Source organism: Pimephales promelas, chromosome 3 (assembly GCF_988280905.1).
Source record: "Pimephales promelas chromosome 3, fPimPro1.hap1.1, whole genome shotgun sequence".
Classification (NCBI taxonomy): domain Eukaryota; kingdom Metazoa; phylum Chordata; class Actinopteri; order Cypriniformes; family Leuciscidae; genus Pimephales; species Pimephales promelas.
Window position 1 is genome coordinate 37,597,942 of NC_142771.1, and position 18,175 is coordinate 37,616,116.

Here is an 18,175-nt window from a genome sequence, read left to right on the forward strand (position 1 = left end):
ACATGTATATCGCTCTGCGCTCTCACGTGCACTGACTATGATGCTGCCACTGAATCCGTTGCTAAGCACCCAAAGACGCCGCCGCTCACAACACTAGGGTAATTTCTGTTGACAAACAGACACTTCATCCAATGAGGATAGAGAGCACGATTGACGCGAAGCATTTAAACCAATCTGCATCTTCGGAAGGCGGGGAGAGGGTAAACAGAGAGCAAACTTGACCAAAGCAAAGCAGCCGGTAACGTGCGACTTAAATGATGAACAAGACGCGACGCATTTTAATCGCCACAAGAAACGGATTTAGTATAACCATTCCTTCCTCACAAACATGAGAAAACAGTTAAAACCGATATAATCAAGTGATTATGTTCGAAAACAGACTAAATCGGGTCTTGCGTACTTGTTCAGAGAGAGAAGTCGTTCAAACGAGCATATCTGTGATTGTCGGGTTTGACAGCATCGTGTTTGTTTAGACCATGTCGACTGACATAAGCCTGCACGAGCTGCTGGATCTCTCCATCGGGACGCCTGATGTCGGAGCTGTCAATTTCAACGCCCTGCACACTTTACTACACGCCATCCTGGGACACCTGAAGATCGAGAGGGTCAAAACTGCGTGGAAAGAGGCGGTTAACGAGCATGACAGCCCAGCACCGAGCAAAGCCTCCTTGCTGGAGCCGTCGAGCCCGCTTCGGGCGATGGAGGAGAGGGTGCGGGGGATGGAGGAGCAGCTGCGGGCACTGGAGGCTCTTCCCACCGCCTCCGAGCTCATGGGCTCCTCCGACACAGCGCTCGGCGACATGTGGACCCTCATGCAGCTCCGCAGGAAGGCCCAGGGGAACGAGGACGGGGTGTCCAAGGTAAGAGACTGGAGGAAACTACTACTGTGGACTAGAAGTAACGTTACCATGCTTCAAAGAACCACTACACTAGGTTTATACCACCACAGAACAGTTAAGTTACCATCTTACCTTGCTGGTAACACTTTACAATCAATAGGTACAAGTTAAAGGGATGGTACAATTTCCTTTTCATAAGGTGTAAAATAAGTCTTTGATGTCCCCAGAATGTGTATGTAAAGTTTTAGCACAAATACCACACACAGATATTTTTTTTTATTGCATGATAAAATTGTGTCTTTTTGAGGGTGAGCAAAAACGTGCCGCGTAAGCGACACGACGACACTCACTAAAAATGTAAAAAAAAAAAAAAGTGTTACCGGTATCCATGAACTTAAAGGGTTAGTTCACCCAAAAATGAAAATTCTTTCAGTATTTACTCACCCTCATGTTGTGCCAACCCCGTAAGACCTTCGTTCATCTTCGGAACACAAATTAAAGTCCCCGTGAACCGGAAGTTGCAAACGATTTTTCTCCAGTGCTGTGACGTATTTCCAAGTGAAACGGAATATTGAACAGAGGGCAGGGTTTTACTCTAGCGCTCCTCCTCTCCATCTCTCGCTCATAGCAAACTAACGGTTTGAGGGGAGTGGTTAAGCGTTTCCCCACCCAAGCTGTGAAACCTACGTCATCAGAAAAAGAAACCGTTCCAGACCGGAAGTAACTTTTCAGATTTTGATTAAAAATTACTAAGGTAAAACATTTTTTTAATATATATTCACTTGCACGGATTAATTGTTCACCACAAGACTAGTAATATGCGCTAACAAAGTAAATAGGTTCAATTTTGATTTCACGGGGACTTTAAGATATTTAAGATATTAAGATCGCTCCTGCATACAGTCCATAGGCTTCTTGAGGGACTGGCTCTTGCTGTCCCCGAAAAGTCATTAAAGACATCGTTAAAATAGTCCAAGTGACTACAGGGGCTCAATCTTAAGTTTATCAAATGACGAGAACACTTTTGTGCGCAAAAAAACAACAAAAATAACGACTTTATTTCAACTATTCACTTCCTTCTCCATGAGCCTGTAAGTCAGTTAACGTAGTGTGATTGCGTAGAGCTACGTCAAACGTAGGCTCACTATTGGCCGACGCTGGTCATGTGTGTGTGATGCGTGTGACGTACAATAACAGAAGCTTACGCTATTAAACTAGTAACCTGACTCACGCAGAGGGAGAAATAAACGAATAGTTGAAATAAAGTCGCTATTTTTGTTGTTTTTTTGCGCACAAAAGTGTTCTCGTCGTTTGATAAACTTAAGATTGAGCCCCTGTAGTCACTTGGACTATTTTAACGATGTCTTTAATGACTTTTCGAGGACAGCAAGAGCCAGTCCCTCAAGAAGCCTATGGACTGTATGCAGGAGCGATCTTAATATCTTAAATATCTTAATTTGTGTTCCGAAGATGAACGAAGGTCTTACGGGGTTGGAACAACATGAGGGTGAGTAAATACTGACAGAATTTTCATTTTTGGGTGAACTAACCCTTTAAGCCAGCTCCTTGTTTCCTGTCTGCCATTATTGCCCGAACTTGATTAATTCAGGTGTGTCTGATTATTGTTGCCGTGACTACTGAGGTCAGGCACACCTGGATTAATCAATTTGGCCAATAATGACAGACAGGAAACAAGGAGCTGGCTTAAGTTTAGGAAGTAGTGCATCTGTGCATAAGGTCAATTGGGCATCTATAATGGAAACATGTTTTTGTACATAGAAACTCTTGCAAATGAAGGTGTTTTGACATTGATGCCATAACAATTTGGGATTACCCAAAGAACATTTAAGTGAACAGCTCTTTAAAAAATACATCATTTTCTTAGGGTGTGTTTTCACGACAATGATGCTAAGAACGGAAAGGTTTTTCCTTTGCTTTCTGGATACGTTTTACACAACAACGATATGCTTAAAACATTTTTCCTTTGAGTTTTCCGCGTACAGAAGACAACGATTCCCATTCACACGGATCCGCGAAAACGACTAAAAACGCTTTATTCTGCTGCCAGGCCACTAGATGGCGATGAAACACTATAGACTGAACACGTAATACGCATGTGCATGGCGTTTTTGTTGTTTACACGGAGATGTGCACTTTGAAACCCGTTTTAAAAAGTTTGTGTTTTCAGGACCCCAAAACGGCGTTGTCGTGTAAACGAATGGCCAAAACGCATAAGAAGTTTGACATTTTTAGTTGAAAACGGTGTTGTGTAAACAGCCCCTTTGTGTACAGACAATCAAAACAATCCCTGTTCACACAGATCCATGAAAACGAGTAAAATCGCTGTATTATTCATGCCAGGCCAGTAGGTGGCGATGTCACTTTGTAAAGAAACACAACATATAGAGTGTTTCTACAAACGACTTTACCGTTTTCACAAATTATACATATACTACAAACGACTTCACTGTTTTCACAAATTCATGTGTTTACAGTTTACACGGAGACGATAACAGTGTCGTTTTCAAAAACTTGCACTTTGAAACTCGTTTTCGAAAGTTTGCGCTTTTCAGGCCCCTAAAAAAATAACGGCCAAAACATTTAAGAGGTTTTGTGTTGTGTAAACGGCCCCTCAACTAAAAACAGAATTTTTTTAAATTATTAATTTAAACAACAATGGAAACAATAACGCTCGCTGTCGTCTCCGTTTAAACTACAAAAACGTGAATTTTTTGAAAACGGTAACATCGTGTTCTCTGAAGAACCTTTTGTGGAATGGAAGGGTCCCATGAATGTTAAAAGTTCTTTATGGAACTATAGGTTCCCGTAAAGATCCATTATCACTATGAGTGTATACGTGATGATCATAAATTTGATATTCATATTCAAAAAGTGTTATAATTCAGTGATTATGTTTGAAAACAGGCTACATACTATATAATCAATATGCCTCATTTGTTTGACGCTCGAAAACACAATAATGGTAAGAAGGTTGTAAATGTACATCTAATCATCATTATATTCCTCATTCTCGTCACTGATTGGTCACATCCTTACACTCTTTCTCTTTTAAACCCAAACACTCATTAATCAGGGCTGGTTACAGTTAATAAGTATTGTAAATACAATAATTTAATTAATTCATCATTATAAACCAATTTAATAGTGCCCGCCCACTTCCCACAAGTATTTTTTCCATTAATTTGTCCCATAGATTTTAAAAAAACGTCTTTGTTAAAGCTTTATAAGGCATGAACCAAACCAACTAGTTAGGTGAGTCATAACTAGGGTTGGGTATCGTTTGAATTTGAACGATTCTGATTCCGATTCCGATTCCTTGTTTCGATTCCGGTTCCTAACGATTCTCGATTCCGATTCTTTTAAGAGGCAGGGTCAAAAAAGTTTAGCTAACCAACGGTCTTTCTGAAGGAAATAATCCTTTCTGAAGGAAATACTCCTTCTGTCGCAAATTTTCCTTTTGTCACAAATTTTGCATTTTGCCGAGATTTCGTTATTTTTAGAAAAGTGAAGCCACACTTTGGACCGCTGATGTAAGCTACTCATGTTCGACTCGCACGGTTATACCAACACTTCCGGTAGACGCTTCTTCGTCGGTGTTGTTGAGTGGTTTCTTCTTCAGCTCGGCGGACTGTGAATATCGAAACTAGGAATTGAAATTTGAACTTTTGAACGATTCCGGGAAAAACGAAAAGTTAGTCCCGGTTCCAATCGATACTCGATTCTCGATACCCAACCCTAGTCATAACTTTACAAACTTTGATTTGAAGAAAAAAAAAGTATTTAAAAATTGGACAAAAATAAAGTCCAAGACTATGTACTATGTACGGGAAATCCCATTAAGCTTTGCAAACAACATAATTTAATTAAAAACTTTAAGTTTATTGCAAAATGTGGCATGTTTGGCTTGAATCGACTCTGTGATTGGTGGAAATTTCCCACTGCAAATTCCTCTATTCAACATGATTATTGATTATGGACGGCTTTAACAGAAGCAATGAGTCTGTAACTCATAGAGGTTTACAAGTTATCATTAAAAATCAATTTCCATATGGAGAAAACGAAAAAATGTTACTTCCAGAAAGTTTTTCTTGCTTCACCAGTGTGAATTTTAACAACCACAGGATGGTATTTCGGAATTTGAATGGAAAAAGGTACTAAATTGAAAATTTTTTTTTTTTGACAAAACATGAATGCTATATTGGCTCCCTGAGATGCAAATTACACTTTTCTCACTGAATATAGAACAAATTAAATTAAAATTGAACTTAAAATTTTAATACTGATTGTGTAGGCTAATTTTATTATACTGAAATCTGGGAAATGAAGAGTTTGTCCACCATTGATTATTAATTAAATAGAAGAGTACTCCCAAATTAAGTTTGTTGTTGTTGTTGTTGAAAGGCAACAAAAGTCCCCTTGGAGTTGGAGTTTATGAACGTGAACGGCATTGTGACTTGAGCTGTGTTGTAGATGCGCGGGCCGGCGAGCCGCTCCTCTGTTGGGGGTCTGCGGGAGGCTGAATGTTTCATCAGCTCGAGACGACTGATGAAAGACCACAGAACAATGAGACACAGACACTGAGCCTCATTCTCAAATAACACCATCTGTGTCTCGAGTTCCACAAACTACATGTCCGTCACACTCCCCAAACCCCTGTTTCGGAGATACTTAAATATCAGTGATGGACGTCAAACAACACTTCCCGGACACACTTCACGAGTGTTTTAGTCCAAACACAGTTCAGCCTGATAACATGGTGAACAACATTGAAATTAAGGGAACGTTTACACGGCAACGATTCAATAAAAACTGAAAGGCTTTTCCTTTGCTCACACGGATATTCATTCCACAAAATATGAAAATGATTAAACGCTGGTGTTGACTGGCAACAAAACAGCCCTAAATATATATAATTTTTACCCAGTGACATCGTCAGGTGTGTCCAAGCATTTGTTTGGTTGTGAGTGATTCACACCAAGTTCCCCATCTATCCTAACTGTAATAAGGTGGAAGACGTCTCACATGACGCCGAGTCTGGCTTCAGCTGCGATCCCGTCTTCATAATGAAGCTCCCGCAGAGGCACGGGGAGGTCCTGCTCGTCTTCTTAATCATTAATGTTTGCTTTGGACATGTTTGGAGTCACCCATGGTTATCCGCCGGTGCCCTCAGATGACCCCCGCTGGCCGAATCCGGGGAGGCCGGACAGGAATGAGAAGCACCGGTGCGCGCTCAGCAATGCTGGCGTCAAACATGTGACCCATACGGCTCATTGGAGTGATGCGTTCAATGAGGAACGTCAAGGGGGGTCTGGATGGTAATGATTCCCGGGAGGTTGTGTGGTTGCATAAACAGGCCGCTCATCACACGCTCTTTCTCAGGTCTGATGAGGTTAGGGTGTTCCCTGTTATGTTCACTTGTGTTGTTTTGACTGATTCAGGGTGTGGAGTGGAGCCCTGAGCCCTGATACCGGGTCATGGTTACAAAGTGACGATGCTGACTAGGTGATAAGCCGTGACAGTTTGAACTCCCCTATGGCGTCGTTAAAGAACAAACGACGACTGACTTGTTAAACGGCTCGTGTGTGTCGTTTATATTTGCCGTGAACAGCTGGACTAAATCCTTATCATACCTAATTACCATAAACAAATGAGCTGTCAGGTTCGTAATGACTAATTGTCCCTTGCCAAACGGAGCGTGGCAGGATTATAGTACCTGATGTGCTCTCTGATACACTGCTGTTCGAAAGTTTGGGGTTTTAATAAAGGCTCTTATGCTAATTCTGCATCCAAAATACAGTAAATCTCTCATATTGTGAGGTTGAATATATTTTAAAATGTAATTTATTCTTTCTGATCACTCCAGATCCTTCCGAAATCATTCTAATAGGCCGATTTGATGCTTAAGAAACATTACGTAACATTTTTTTGTGGAAACCGTGCTACTACGATTCTTTAATTAATTGTTTAAAAAAACAACAGCATTTCTTCGAAATGGACACTTTTTGTCCACAAGTTTCCTACGCCCCATGAGGCCTTGCGTCAAAAGTGGGCGCGACTTCCGGTTGGAAGTAAACAAAGCGCGACTTGACATGCTTCACACTCGTTCATTCAACAGTTGACAGTCATTCAAGTTATAGCGATCCAAACTAGCTAACGATGTGGGAACACAACCTCAACCAAATTCAAAAGGGTGAAATAACAGTACCTTTACCCTCCGCAGTAGTTGATTGGGAGTATTATAATAACATTATTAATAATCAATACTCATCAAGGCATGGTGACAGACAGTTGTGCGAGCTGACAAACAATTCAAATAAAAAATACACACTTAGTTATTGTGGTTTGGAGTTTATTCAAAATTATAAATGAATGTGCTGCTTGAATACATTAACTGGCACATTTGGTATTCTGTCAACACAGGCTTTGATCCTGAGTTTAGGTGTAACATCATAGCGAACAGCCAATCACATGCTGATAGAGTTTATAGAATATTAAGAATTTAAGCAAATGTACACAGGAAGATTCGTCGTCTTTTGGGAGGTGATGGAAACTACAGTCGTTGGCAGGATCAGAGACGGGCTCTGGCAGGATCACTCTGATTTCGTTTTCAGCTTATGTTCAAAACAATCACGTTTAAGCCACTGAATTAGTTTAGTCCGGCTATACGTACAACCGCGAACAGCACATGTCGTCCCTGAGCTCCGTAACGACATCTCTCTTAAAGATTTGCGTCTTTAAATAGTGAAATAATTCTCCGAAAAACAGCTAGCCTTTTCGCTAACTAACACACAAAACACCATTGGAATGCTACTTCCGCCGCGTCACCGGAAGTTTCACCCACTTTATTTTTTACTGGAGCGCCCCTCGGAAACTTGTGGATACGATTCTAAATGTCTTTACTGACACTTTGGATTCATTTAATGGATCCTTACTGAATAAAATTATTACTTTCTTTAAAAAAAAAATCGTACTGACTTGTGCACATCTGTTATCTAATGGTAATAATATCTATCTATCTAAGCCATGTGTGAAAAACTAAGTACACCCGATGATTCAACTGCTTGTAGAGGCTTTATCAGCGATGAGATTCAGGAATCGTTCTCTGTGTCAGTATCAGTCTCTCACGTTTGTGATGAGGAATTATCCCGCTCTTCTTTACAACGTTGCTTCGGTTCGTTGAGGTTTATGGGCACAGCTTTCTTACGGTCTCCTCTGAGGTCTGGACTTTGACTGGGTCACTGCAACACTTTGATTCGGGTCTTTTTCAGCCCTTCTGCTGCTGTTCTGGGATCATTGTCCTGTCGCACGACCCGGTTTCGGCTAAGCTTTCGCTTTCGGACAGATAGGCTCACATTTGACATGGTCGAGTTCATGGTCGACTCAATGACTTGTGTCGAAGCTGTGCTTCTTGTTAGAGAGAAGATTATTTCTCCTGGCAACCCTCCCAAACATGCCAAACTTGTCCCGTCTTTTTCTAATTGCACTTTAATGAACTTGAACATTTCACATGTTAACCGAGGGCCTGTAGAGTCTGAGATGAAGCTCTGCTGGGACGTCCACTCCTGGGAAGATTAGCAACTGTCTTGCATGTTTTCTTGTGAATAATCTTCCTCACTGTAATGGACTTCAGATGGTTGTTATAACCATAAAGACATTATAGACATTTGATTAGCAGAGACTGATTGATTCGAACTGGGAACAGTAAGGCTGTACTTAGCTTCACACATGGCTTTTCCATTTTGACCTGGTTTTTGTTAAATAAATAATGACATGGTGTAATGTGTCATGTGTTGTTATTCATGTGAGGTTGTATTTACCTAATTGTAAGACCTGCCAAGGTCCAGATGATTTATTATTATGCCCTGATACATAAAACCATAGGATTCGTTAGGGGTTTTTTTTTCTTTTTTTTTTTTCACATGACTTTATATCGTAGTAATAGAATTATAAATAGTATTTTACATGGTACTCCCAAAAGCTATAATATTTCCATGGCAGGTTTTAATACTGTTTTGTAGGTGTACTGTTTGGTGTACCATCTCATAATATGGACATGGAACTGACTAATTACTATATTCATATACCATAGTGTTTACAAGGCACTGAACTGATATAGTATTTTTATAGTATTATATATAAAAACAGGGTATTACCAGATTTTCCCCAAAAAGGTCCAGAACCATAGTATTTCCACACCAAAATAGATAAATGAATAAATAAAAATGGTATTGCCATAATAATACCTTAAAAACTTTTGCCATATAACGAAAAAAAATATATATATATATATATTACCATGGCGGCACATCTAAAAGCAAAATCATATTTTCATGCTATGTGTTCACAAACACTGTTTAACTCTTGTACTTCGCCCAAAAACATGTTAATAGCTTGTTGTTTTTGCTAGTGTTGTATTTTCATTGACAAGGAAGGATTGAAGAGTCAGTTTGTCTCGATAGTCAGTATAATAATCTAATTCATGTTTGTCATCTACACATCTACTCTTCCTCCCCGTAATAAAACAATTCAAAAGATGATTGTGACTTTTTATCTCACAATTGTGAGAAATAAACTCTAAATTGCAAATTATAAAGTCAGAATTGCGAGATATAAAGTCATTATTCTCGCAATTTTGACTTTTTATCTTGCAATTTCAGACTTTTTTTGGTTATAAACTCTCAATCGCGAGTTATAAAGAAATATACTCGCAATTCTGACTTGTTGCGAGATATAAACTTGCAATTGCGATTTATAAAGTCAAATTCTGAGGGAAAAAGGAGAATTTCTTTCTTTGAGTTGCAAAAATTATCTCTTAATTCTGACTTTTAACTCGCAATTGCAAGTTTATATCGCAATTTTGACTTTTTATCTCACAATTTCAGACTTTATTTTTCTTGCATATAAACTCAATTGTGAGTTATATATTCCATTTCTGATGGAAAAAATAAATATACTCGCAATTCTGACGTCTTGCGAGATATAAACTTGCAATTGCAAGTTATAAAGTCAGAATTGCAAGATATAAAGTCATTATTCTCGCAATTGCGAGTTTATATCGCAATTTTGACGTTTTATCTCGCAATTTAAGACTTTTTTTGCTTATAAACTCTCAATCGCGAGTTATAAAGTCCAATTCTGATGGAAAAAAGAAATATACTCGCAATTCTGACTTCTTGCGAGATATAAACTTGCAATTGCGATTTATAAAGTCAAATTCTGAGGGAAAAAAGAGAATTTCTTTCTTTGAGTTGCGAGTTTATCTTTTAATTCTGACTTTTAACTCGCAATTGCAAGTTTATATCGCAATTTTGACTTTTTATCCCGCAATTTCAGACTTTTTTTCCACTTATAAACTCTCAATCGCGAGTTATAAAGTCCAATTCTGATGGAAAAAAGAAATACACTGACTTCTTGCGAGAAATAAACTTGCAATTGCGATTTATAAAGTCTTTATAAATACATTTATAAAGTGAAATTCTGTGGGAAAAACAGAGAATTTCTTTCTTTGAGTTGTGAGTTTATATCTCTTAATTCTGACTTCATAACTCGCAATTGCAAGTTTGTATCACGCAAATGTAAGCTCACAATTGTGACAAAAGTCAGAATTGTGAGATGAAAAATCACAAAACCTCTTTTATTTCTTATTCTGTGGCGCAAACAAGTTTCCATACTCTATACGCTAGTCATCCCTTCAGTTTAATAAAGTTACATCCAAGATAAATTTGTCCATCCAACAGAGCCTCACAGGGAAGCAAACAGCACTAAGAGTAACACAGGTTGGACATCAGGGGTTACGCAAACACATCAGAAAGAGGGCGGACAGCGATGCCACATCCTGTTTGATTCAAGGGTGATTCCCAGGGCTGTGCGCCGTCATGGCAACCTCTGTTGGGGTTAAAGGTCAAAAGTTCAGAAAGTATATTACTTGCCTTTTCAAAGAAAGAGACACGGAGGATGTGCTTAACTGATTCAGTGGTGCTCTTACTGAGTTTATCCCTCTTCAAAGTTCAGGCAAAAGGGATTATGGGCTTTTTCTCTGAAGAGCGTGTTGATTTCCCAGTTACTGTTGACCAGTAGGGGAGGTTTGTAATAAAAAAACCAAGTAAATCTTCAAAGACTGTTTCCTCCTCAGTGTATGGACTTAATCCAAGACCTTCTGAAGGAAGTCCAGGCGCTCAAAGAGTCCAGAGATGATCTGAGACAGGAAGTTCAAGCTCTGAATGGTCAGCTCAGCCAGGTGAACGCACACACACACATACACTCACCACCAGTATCACTCATAAATTCTGCTTGATAACATGTTTTCGTCACTTCAGCTGAACATGAATGAGTTGGATGATCGTTTTGTGGCTATGGAGCAGTATTGCAACCGAGTGCAAGATCTGGACAACACCACAGTGAGTAAGGAATGGGTCAACCAAAAATAACTCTTCCATTCACCCTCAGGAAATTGCACAAACAAAGAAAGTCCACTGTCAAAAGTGCCCCAATGTATGAAGCCCCTTGTAAACAGAAGTTTAAGCGAAATCTGCAAATTCAAGCGAAATCTGCACACCCTCACAAGATCTCCAGATCCCTGTTTAAATTCCCATTGAAATAAAAGTATTAATTTCATTAAAAAATGTTACTGACCCTAAACTTCTGAACAGTAGTGTACGTGCTAGTCAGATTGTGGTAGTCACGTTGTGAATATACCTTTTCCAACTCACTAAAACACAGGTAATGAATAACTAAAGCATGAAGAATTCATAATATTGCATTATAATAGTGCGGGATTATGTTTTGTTCTTTCTGTTATGTGTTCCCTGACCTAGGCTATGTCCGAAATCGCCCCCTATATCCTTAAATAAGGGACTATTTGAGGAAACAGCCATTTGTAATGTTGTCCAAAACCATCGAGTGCACTCATTTAATCCCACAATGCACCGCAATAACGAACATCATCCCACTAAGCAAAATTACGTCCAAAAGACGTCTTTTAAAAGTCTTTGTCACAAAAGTCTGACGTTGAAAAGACGTCCACTGAGGGGCCAGAATGAAAGTTTTTATGACGTCTTTTTGTGACGTGTTCTGCACGTCTGATATAGACGTTCATCGAACCTTCGTACAAGTTTAAAAACTAGTTCAAATGTGGCCTCACATATTTTAAGGTGAATAAAAAGCATGTGTACACAACATTTTAAGCAAGTGAATCACGACACACAGATATCAAGATTTTGGATATGAGTCACAACAATGGTGACAACCAAAATAAAAAAAGCTTGGGAATCAAGGATGTTTTGTACTATGAAAGCTGCCCATCATGCATTGCAGCATTAAGCTTTTTTATTGTCACCATTGTTGTGATTCATATGGAAAATCTTAATGGTACATTTTCTCAAAACATTGTGTAACATGCTTTTTATCCACCTTCAAATAAGTGATAAATGGTTATGTATTCCAGATATAAACACAAAAGTCTAAACTCAACGGTTAAAGCTCACTTTGTGTTGATTTTATCATAATCATCAAGAAGGAGCTGATAACAGCCAACTTTACATTTTCTTGGCTTGTTCTGCCACAACAATGGTGTTATACAAACACACAGTTACAACAGCCAAAGAAAAGTTAAAGAAAAACTGGGACCAAGAGCCCAACTAAAGCAAACACTGATCACAACAATGGTGACTTAACATGAAACAAATATCACCATCTAAACAATATAAGGAAATTACATTGAAATAAACATGAGTTTTAATTCAATGCATCCTGAGAGTGTTTATTTAGTCCAGAAGCAGTATAAATTGTCTAAATGAGACCATAAATAATGTTGAAAATGGCCACATTTGAACTAGTTTTTAACCTTGTACTAAGGATCCATTAACGTCTATATCAGCCATGCAGAACTCGTCATAAAATACGTTCATTCTGGCCTCTCAGTGGACGTCTTTTCAACGTCCGAATTTTGTGTTGAAAAGACGTCTTTTGGACATCATTTTGCTTAGTGGGATGGGTCTGGATGAGGAAATTATGACCGGGTTGTCCACTTTAGGGTAACTGTTCCTCTAAAATGATCGAGATTTGTGAAACGATAACAAGGACTTTATGTCCTCAGAGAACGAATGTGTTTTGTTTATTTAGAAAATGCTGAATTACATTTTTCCTCTCTCTTAGAAAGAGCTGAAGGACAAGATGGCCCAGTACCCAGTTCCAGAGGAGCTCACTCAGTGCGTCAAGTGGGACGAAATGCGGGCGGCGCTCATCAGCGAGAGGCAGAAGATCCAGGAGGCACGTCCCGCTGTAATCACTCAATACACAGCAGGAAGTCAATTTAGTGTGTCCTGTAGCTTTCAGTAGCCAGTAACCTTTCACAACCATCCTAAATCTCACAGGTTCTTATCACAGTCATTGTTTTGTCAGAGCAGGCGGCAGCTGCAGTTGAGGCAAACATTGACCCGAAAGAATGATTTCCTAAATGTAAATGCATAACCAACATCTACAAACAGAAACTGAGGCCAAAAAACCAAGACATTCATCTCAGGTTCGCCTCAGGTGGCATGAACTGTGCTTTTGTAAATGACATTCCCTCTTGCGTTCCCAGGGGTTGCAGGGCACAGTGTCCGCCTCTAAAGACAGCGTACCCGTCCTCCCTTTGAACCTTGGTAGCCCGATGAAGGATGACAGAGCAGGTACAGGTGGCACAGCTGGTGTAGATCTCTCTCCTCCACATCAGTCCCTGTCTGACGAGGCTCTGTCCCGGGTCAGCGTTGGGGCCGAGCGCTACCCGGAGACCGTAGAGGCGCTGAAGGAGGTGGGCAGACTACGAGACAGGCACGAGAGTCTGGAGACCCGTGTGGGACAGCTGGAAGCAAACAAGGCTGATCGGACCCAGCTTCAACATCTGCAGGATCTCCTCACTGCAATGGGTACGGCATACGCAGCAGGGTCCCAACCGACAACATCCTGCTTTATTTCCTTTATTCATTAATAATTCGAATCACTTTGATAATTCACAGTGACCACACAAAGATGCCAATGTTTGATCCCAGTTTTATTACAAGTTTTATTATACATAGAGCCAGACCGATATTATCGACCGATATTGGGCATTTTCCAAAATATCGGTATTGGCAGTTATAATGGCTGATAAATGAATATTTAAAAAATCAAATAAAAACGGACGAAACACGCTTCAATCATTTCTCCTTGGCCTGTTATATTGAAAATGTATGTTTTACAATTTGCAGTATGATGTTATCTATTGCTAAATTATGGCTCATCATAGACTACCTAACCATAAAGCTAGCTAATGCCACTATCATCAGTGGAAGACCGCTAACGTTAACATTAATGAGCTTGGAAACCACAATGAACTTTTTCTGCCTAAATAAAGTGATGATTACCGTATTTATAACTAGCATATCTCTAGTTACAGTCCCTGCATTGTAAAATGTAAGTTAGACTTGCGAGGAGTGAACATTTAGACATAGAAAAAAAGTATCAAACGTACCTTGTGCAGAAAAGTTTGCTTTTCTTTTACATGTGTGTGAAATCCAACAATATTTAATAAAAAAAATATCGGCTGATATATCGGAATATCGGATTTTAAAACCCAAAAATATTTTTATCGTTATCGGCCTTCAAAATCCTTTATCGGTCGGGCTCTATCATGTGGATTCCACCCATGGCCCGGATCTGGGCCGACACTACATTGCAGTCTGGGATTAAAGCAACACTATGTAACATTTTTTTACCTTACAATAATGTTTCCAAAATCTTATCAGTGGTTCATCAAGTCATAACTGGGTGAAAGGCACTTCTGCCGTCGCCTGACGGGGTCAGTATTGCTTTTACTGGCACTACGAAACTCCGGGGTTCGGGTAGTAACCCGACCACAAAAAGAACTACAAAATTCGACTGCTTTACGTCAAGTGCTATAATAGTCATTATTTCGTTTTTTCTTCGTTTCTGATGTCGCAATAAATCATCCTTTCATGAAATCATGTAAGATACTCTACCTTGTCTGTGGACATCGTTCATTCCAAAGCCGGTGCTGGATAAACAGCGAGCCTGCGTGCGACGGTAGGCTAAACTATTTACGACAGCGGTAATGCACAATTTCGTTTCTGACCAGTAGGGCGACCAAAGAGGAAAAGTTCCATGGTGTTGCTTTAAAGGGATGGTTCTGTCTTTATTTACTCACCATCATGTCATTCTAAACCTATGGCTTTCTTTATCCATTGAAAATAAGATATTTTGAAGACAGTTTTTCCCATTCAAAGGAAGACAATGGGGTCCAAAACAACAATACTAAAAACGATTGACTCTTCACTTAGAAGCCACCGGTGTCGCTAATGGCAAGGGTTTCTGAACTCTATATAAAGCCCCTTTAATAAATGGGGATTACAGGCATAGATATCTATATAAAAGCTAGATGTCTCACGGCGGAGTATTTATCGTCATCACCGGCGGCCATCTTGTCACAGACAGGCTTTCTGGCGGGCTCTGTGGTATATGATGTAAGAAATACTCTTATCTTGTTGAAATCTTGACGGATTTACAAACGGTTTGGTTTCTTACAAACGTTATTAACGTGGCTATAATTCTGGATGATTATTTATTTATACATTTATTATTCATAAGTATGCAGTATCATAACTACATCTCTGCCGTTTGTAACAAAACAAACCGTTTGAAAATCGGTAGAAAATTGAGCAAGTTACGGTGATTTAAAAAGTACATGCACCATTAAAACAATGTTACCAGTGAGCGAGCTGCCTGTGACAAGATGGCCGCCAGGTGCTGACGTCGACCTCCATTGGCCAGCAGCGCGGACGAGATATCTAGCCTTTATATAGATATTTAGATGATTACAGGCACCTTCATCTGCATTTTCCACCTGCAAATCAATCAAATATTGACAGGTTAATTTATAGATTACAGAAATGAATTACATGCAGGTATTTTTAATAAATACGAGGTCAATGTAAAAGCACGTACACAATAAGTGCATTGCATCAAATTATTAATTCAACACTTAATATGAAGCGGGTCCCAATTTTTATTCACAGCCAAGTTACTTTTTGTTTCTGACATTTTCCGTGACGTCTGCAGGAGAGCGGCAGATTCCTGACCATGTGCCAGAGCAGCTGAATCATCTGAGGACTCTTGTGGACAGTCTTCTAGAAGATAAAGAGAAGGTACGAGAGCAAATAATCAAACTAACTATAAATACTACACCCTGACCTTTCATCTCACCCTCTCTTTTAAACACTTATTAGGGTTATCAGATTATATGATAGTCAAGTGCCTCTGAAGGCTGTTTGTTTTCATCGTTACAGTTTATGTAATTATTTAAACAGAACTACCCTAGACTTCTATTGTTGTAAAAGGGGAAGTGTGTAATTTGTGTCAGTCAAACAGATAGTCCAGCTGAAACTCATCCCGGTGACTGAGCAACCACTGTCGAGATGCTCAAACAAACAGAGCAATGTATTGATAGAGCCACAATGACACACTGTACACGTTTCAGCGCAACTGGGATAGGAGAATATATTTAAAGGTACACTATGTAACAACATTTAAATAATGAGTCAATACATCATCAATCCTCACCCTGATTCACTATAGTAACCTAGACAGCAACATACTGTCGGCATCTGGTACGTGCAGGTGTTCTGACGATTCATGCTACCCATTGAGATTTGTGCAGACTCAGTTTTGTTTTGTTTTTTAACAAAAGGTACATTTTCCTGTTATAATGTATAATTTCCCTTTAAAAAATGCTTACTACCATATGAATATTTGTACAGTCAGACAGCTGAAAAAGAATAACTGAAAGTTTCAGTTACTATGAGGAAAGGTGTACTTTGACAAGTCAAAGACGAATATTTTATGATAATTTTTACTTTTCGCACCGTTTTAAAAATAAAAACAGTAGTCTACAGTATACAGTAGCTACTCATAACTTAGAATTGTATTATAATTGTCTTTCATACGACTTTAATCGGCATTCTGTGATCAATTCGCGCTACGGTAGCATTTTTCGACAAGGCAGCAAAAATCGACAGAACACCGGATCTGGGCCGACGCTATGTTGATGTCTGGGAAGCATATTATAAGTGTTTATATTTTAGATGTTTTTCGCGGAAAATACAAAAAATGCTCTTGGTGAGCAGAAGACGTCCACTCACGAACATTTTAAACATTTCCCAACCCCAAACTTTTGTACAGTTGGAATGGAAATGGAAAACAAATTTTATAGATGGCCTTTCCAAATATGATTTAGACAATTTGTTAAAGTTCTGTTCGGTTGTTTTCCACTTTATTTTTAAATTCTGCAAATGAAATGGTTCACTCTATTCAATTCTGAATGGCACACAACCCATGGTTTGTCGGATTTATCTTACTTCTGGCAAAGTGTTTTTCATCAATTTTATCTAGATCAAAATCTGGAGCTGTTTGCGCGACACCGTTTTCAACTAAAACATAAGACTTTTTCTGCGTTTTGGCCGTTCATTTCAGACTGATCTCATGAAGTAGCGTGTGTATGACACGCCAATTCGTATTTCCATTTTTGGCGTGCTATCAACACGCATAATCGCTTTTCAGCGTGTTTATGAACGCCGTTGACTTAACGTTACATTACTGTATGTATAAATATATGACTTACCTCAACCCCGTCCCTAAACCTACCCGTCACTGGGGTTAATGGCATTTATGACTGTTCCCTTACCATCCTAGGAAAAAAAAAGATCGCTCCCCAGATGTAGATCTACATTTTGTTTCGTTTCGCGCGGACATTTGACGGCGTGTACAGACACGCGGAATCAGACGTTAATGGTGTAGACATTCACGCATACACGCGGATACACGCGGATAGCTCAAAATGCGTAGAGATAACACGCTTCACTCGAAAGTGGCGTGTATGTTTACGCAAAAGTCATGATGTCATGTTGTTCATTTACACGTCAAAGGCGTTATAGGGGCCTCAAAACGCAACTTTTGAAAAATGGGTTTCAAAGTTTTTTGAAGCGATCTCAGTGTAAACAACAAAAACGTGAATCTCCGAAGACGATGACGTCATGCACAGGCGTATTACGTGTTCAGTCTATAGTGTTTCATCGCCATCTAGTGGCCTGGCAGCAGAATACAGCGTTTTTAGTCTTGCGGATCTGTGTGAACGGGAATCGTGTTGACAATGGTGTCGTCTGTACGCGGAATACTCGAAGGAAAATCTTCTCCGTTTTAAAGCAGCACTCTGCAGGATGTCCGTTTTTGTCAAACTGTGACCCCTAGAGTCGCTGTGGAGTACTTGTACACTGCCCTACAATGCA

At 39.4% G+C, this 18,175-nt stretch overlaps 1 protein-coding gene across 2 annotated transcripts in view; it reads left to right on the top strand.

The window, feature by feature from the left end:
• The first annotated feature begins 176 nt into the window (after positions 1-176).
• LOC120464453 (glutamine-rich protein 2) overlaps positions 177-18,175 on the top strand; it is a 40,891-nt gene continuing 22,892 nt past the window's right edge. For both annotated transcript variants that reach the window (XM_089128853.1, XM_039653959.2), the window contains exons 1-6: positions 177-860; positions 10,993-11,097; positions 11,177-11,257; positions 13,014-13,127; positions 13,441-13,765; positions 15,954-16,039. In XM_089128853.1, the coding sequence (XP_088984979.1) occupies positions 477-860; positions 10,993-11,097; positions 11,177-11,257; positions 13,014-13,127; positions 13,441-13,765; positions 15,954-16,039 (1,095 nt within the window). In that variant the 5' untranslated portion in view covers positions 177-476. The remainder of the gene's footprint in view (positions 861-10,992; positions 11,098-11,176; positions 11,258-13,013; positions 13,128-13,440; positions 13,766-15,953; positions 16,040-18,175) is intronic.